The sequence below is a fragment of the Centruroides sculpturatus genome, unplaced genomic scaffold, assembly GCF_000671375.1.
Source record: "Centruroides sculpturatus isolate CEXI.00-Female unplaced genomic scaffold, Cexi_2.0 scaffold380, whole genome shotgun sequence".
Classification (NCBI taxonomy): Eukaryota; Metazoa; Arthropoda; class Arachnida; order Scorpiones; family Buthidae; genus Centruroides; species Centruroides sculpturatus.
This window is the reverse complement of record NW_019384570.1, coordinates 501,749-506,968: the sequence shown is the minus strand read 5'-3', so window position 1 is coordinate 506,968 and position 5,220 is coordinate 501,749. Positions and strand designations below refer to the sequence as shown.

Below are 5,220 nucleotides of genomic sequence, written 5' to 3'. Positions count from 1 at the left end.
GATTTGACACATTCGGACGGACCATCCAGATTCGTCTGGATTTGTTTAGTCTAGGACCTCTAGATTGACACGCGAACTGAACGTGTTCATTGCCGGAGTTAAGCACTAACTACAGCTGTTTGACACTCGTTACGCTACAAATCCTCGTTTGCCTACAGCCAAAGTTAATCTGTGCCTATCGTATTATAATAACCGCTCGGCCATCTGGCCGTCATTTGCAGCAGCAGCGGCTTGTGTATTAATGCACGATTAATTTCGAGTAAAGGTGAAATTAGTATGTCGGCTTTAGAGTTAAATTCACTCCACTAATCGGAAACAGAAAGTAAAGCGCAATAGAATTTTATTACACACGTTAAGTATTGTGAATTGTTTTATTTAAATCGTTTAAAATTATTATGCGCGAAAAATATATTTAAAATGAATATTAATAAATTTATTTTGAAAAATATTAATTCTTTTAGAATAATAATTTCTTGACTCATCCGATTTTTTTAAAGCATTCGCTCTTTTAAATTTTTATGATTTTTTATTTATGTACTGTACTTTTAATTCGAACGAAAAGAATTTCACTTTTATCCTCCAGGTGGCACTTCAAAGTTTAAACATCCAGGATTTTCTTGTTTTAGAGACGAAAGGTAAGTGCGTTTCATTCCGACCATTTAGAAAATATTTTAAACATTTTATAATATTAACACTTTATTATTTAATATTTTACGATACTGAAATTTCGGTTAGATTTACCTTAGCCAACAAGGCCACGCTTCCGACTATTCGTGGTCCAGACGGACTCCTCCCGGAGGGGAGCCGCCGAGTGCCAAATCTCGCTAGTTATTGATTCACGTTAGTTCTTGAACAAAATAAATAAATAAAAAGGAAACGTCTACTAAAAATGTAGCTAAAGTCAGTTATTTTTGGTGAAATTATCGAGGTTAAAATAAACTCGTCGTGTTCGTTGCCAGCGTTAAGCTCTTAAGTACAGCTATTTGACACCTGTTACACTATAATCCTTCTTTGCCTACGGCTCTTAAGGTCCCAAAGGTATCATTCAGAGCTCGAATTTAGCCAAGTAAAATGTGTTTACTCCGGGGAGAACACTACAAAGGCGCCGATAATTACTGCGATCCACCCGTTATGTTGACTAAAGGAGAAATCTCCAACTTTTTAGAATATCAATCTTATATTTCTATTATAGACATAAAATTGAGCGTAAAGAAATATATAAAATGAGATTTAATTTATTTTATGACACGGTAGAGTCCACTTATTTATTACCATTTTAGACTCTCTCTTGACAATAACTGTCCTTAAGTGAGGTTAATAAGGCAGAAATTAGTAGAAATTTATCAATATTATAAGTGAATTTAAAGTAAGAAATGTTTCTTTAAAAGTTTCTCCCCCTCCCCGCCCTCTCGTCTTACGTCACCTCTCCTCTGCACACGTGTTCGGCAATCCCCCCGTTTGTTTCAGCATTTGGGGATTAGTTTGCCTAATGATGCCCGTCAGGGCATCATTAGGCAAACTAATCCCCAAATGCTGATCGGGCGAAAACGTTGGCACTTTTTATTAACAAAAATTTTGCTGGTTTATAGGTTTAGTGTTTTTAAGAATATCTTATAAAGGGAAAGAAAGTGTATCAATAATTCTCATAGAATTGATGAATTTAAAATGCTTATTAGAGAAATTGAATGATAATGTTTGTCAGAGTTTATAATGCTAAGATTACGTTTACGTTTGAAACCTTCTATCTATAATGTGTAATTATTTGTGAATGAATTGGTGGTTTGAAATGTGACTGACTTTATTGCTTATTGACAGAAAACGTACGATAATTTGACGCGTTCGCCTCTTTACTGTACTATTGATAGATACTAGAAAATCTACTTGCTTGTAGGAGATAACACTAGTATAACAGTTGTATTTACGATCTGAACTCGTGGCAAATATCACTTTAGCTATTTTAGAATAAAAATTTACACAACAAACAACTGGTTTTTTTTATATTATTGAAATGTTTCTTGCAATATTTGCAGATAATCTTCTGTAATAGGAAAACGAAAAACAAAAAATGGAAGACAAATTACCTTCGAAAAGTATTGAAGAAATAGAAAATGCACACTCAAGTTTAGATATGTTCATTGACGAAGACCTTACATCTTCCTTTAATCTACAATCTCTTAGTACCATTGTCGACGAGTTAATAGAATCGAATGTTAGTTTACAAGATTGCGACGAGAAAGTGGATCAGGCTTGTTACTCGGAGTTAACTCGAAAATCTGGAAAAAATACGGTTGAAAGTTGTAATCTGTCCTTAAGTTTAGTTGCAAAAAGCGATGAAATTGCTGATTTAATAAATTTATCATCTACTCCGATAAAGCGTAAGTCGTCAACCAAAATGAAGAAGCTACATGAACTTTCAGACATTATTGTTGATAATTCGACATGTGGTGAAGAAACAAACCACAACAGTGGCAAAACTAAATTTGCTGTCTGTGATATGTCTATCAGTGTATTATCTGATGAAAATGATGATATATTTACGTGCAAGGTTTCGGACGATAAAGAGGAAAATGTATTTACTTCGTGCAATAGTCCTCAAGTCTCTCCAATTGCTAAAAATCAGATCTTCCAATTCAGTCTGTCGGCCAGTGCTGCTGTAGAAAATCGGACTACAAAAAATGAGAAGAAAGACGATCTTTCAGAACAATTGACGGAAGTTAATAAGGATTTATCGTTAAAAAAGGAAACAAATGTAATTTCGAAAGAAGGACCTTCGGCTAAATCAGAAAATTTCGAGCCATCCCGTAACCGTAAACAAACGCAATCGAATAAGATCAAGAAAAGAAAAAAAAAGACTCGTATTGTACGAAATCGCATTAGCTGTAATAAAGAGAATCGTTTAGAGAAACGAAACGAAACGAAAACCGGAGAATCGTCCGTAAAAGAAACAAAAAAACCAAAATATGTAATCGAAGATCCTTTAGAACTCGGCGATATAAACGATCCGGAATGGGAGAACGTGAGATGTTTGAATACGGATGACGAACGTTACAGCGCAGTTAAAGCTTGCTGGGGTTCGACAAGAGTACCCAAACCAAACAAGGATCTAACGAGACACAACTACAGATTACGTAAGATGAAGAAGGAAGATTACAAAGCAGCAGTAAACGATACGAGAAAAGGAAAACGAACGGCTACTAGCGGAGAGGTGGACATCGTCGATGACAAACGTCGCAAAGTAGAAACAGCCTTTTGCACGGAGACTCTCGATCGGAAGATCGATCAAGAACGTCAGCTGTACAAAGAAAGTCGCGATCAAGAAGAGCAGAAATATTTCATGGACTTACAAGAGATCAAGCGCACATCCTGCGAAACCAAACAATTACTCGAACAAGTGTATTTGCAGAAGATTAAGAAAACTAAATCATCATCTAATGTTTATAATCCTCTTATTGAGAGAGTGGAAAAGTGGAAGATGTCTAAAGAAGTAAAGTTAAGAGCTGAAGAATGTCGGGAAATTGACAACGCGAAAAGACGTTTCGATAGTGCTAAGGGAAGACTAGAACATAATTTCAATGTGACTTTAAATAAACTTAATAAAGCTAGAGAGGAAGTACTCAAATTTAATAAATTTTACTGTGGATTGAGTAAGTCAGATCCAACAGTACTAAAAGGTAAAAGACTGAAAGAGGTTAGAATAATCGAGGAAATGTATAAAACCTATGATAAAGTTTATGCACCAGCTCGTATGTAAGATATTTATTTCCATACATTAACTAAGGAACAAAAATTTCGTTGCCGATATCTGTTTTTAAAAAGTTACCCAGATTAATTTTATCAGCTCTTTTAATATTTCGAACATTATGTTTCCTCTTTACCAGTCCAAAAAACGAAAAAAAATGTAATATATATTGATAACGTGACTTGTTTACCAATAAATTTTTCTCTTAAATGTAAAATAGATTTAATTTTATTAAAAATTCTTACTTTAATGAAATTTTTCTTGTATTTGATTGCTGAATTTTCAATCTTCATGATTAATTTACTAGATATTTTTATTAGCATACTTTTAAAATGATTATTTTTTTTATAAGAGACACGTTCTCTAGATAATCCTACGGTTTTTGGTCTAATCTGAGCTTTTTGAATAAAATTTTATTCTCTTACACTTAGAAACTTGCTTGTTAGAGTGAAGTTACAATGAAATTTTATATGGAACATAAGATAGAGATCATTGTCTTTTCATTTCACTAACAATCCGTCTTTTCCTTGTTTACACTAAACGAACCGAATTTGTTAACCTAACGTCAAATTCCGTATTTAATAATGTTTCGCTCGTAATTCTCCCGGAACCGGAAACTACCTGTAGCATTTCGTGACACGTTCAAGGGCGCCCTTACATTGGGGCACACGCTCCCTCTTTCTTTTCGAGTTGCTCTTTTCTTAATCCCAAGGAAGCTCTGAGATTTTATTTTTGAATTAATTACTCATTTTTATCACAGAAAACTTTTTTACTGATGACAAAATTAAAATATAAAAATTTGTTGTAGCGAGTCTTCATTGTTCGGTCGAGGTATCGCTGTATTTGATTAACGCGATTTTGACATACGCGGTAGCATCGAGGGATTAATTAACTACGTTAATCGAGGGATACCATTATGTAGGCCTATATGTATATATAATGTATATTTTTATATAATGTAATACATAGAAAAAAACGCTGTATTTAGTCTAAGACATACGTCACAATTCGTTTTCGTAGTGTCCTATCTCTACAGTTAATATGGGGACAGATGGAGACCGTACACAGTACCCCTACCAAATTTGACAAATATTTTATCAATTTAGAGATATTCGGAAAAAAAAAATGTAGAAAAATCCAGTGATAAACGTGTTTCTATTGTTACGCGATAAAATTTTCTTTGTGACAACAGCAGTAGCCTTCTGTAACATTGTCATAATGTCGCATTAATTTGCCCATGAAATTTAATTCGTTTATTTAAAATCTGTTTTTTTTTAATATTTTGAATCGCTACCCGAATAAGAAGTTCAGAGTTTATTTCTAAACATTTATTATAAATTTAAATTTTGTTGCAATAATGATTCATTTCAATAAAAAAATACAGATATTAGTTTATAATCATGTTGCATTTAGTGGTAGTAAATATTATTAGGTTTGAATCCTACTTTTAACATTTTTTATTACAATATCTGTTGTTGTTA

At 33.4% G+C, this 5,220-nt stretch overlaps 1 protein-coding gene across 1 annotated transcript; it reads left to right on the top strand.

Moving 5' to 3' along the window:
* Positions 1 to 558: 558 nt before the first annotated feature.
* LOC111624166 lies at positions 559 to 3,925 on the top strand. Its single transcript, XM_023366972.1, has 2 exons — positions 559 to 635; positions 2,031 to 3,925. Exon 2 carries the CDS (start codon positions 2,066 to 2,068, stop codon positions 3,749 to 3,751), a length of 1,686 nt encoding a protein of 561 aa, XP_023222740.1. The 5' UTR covers positions 559 to 635; positions 2,031 to 2,065; the 3' UTR covers positions 3,752 to 3,925.
* Positions 3,926 to 5,220: the final 1,295 nt, after the last annotated feature.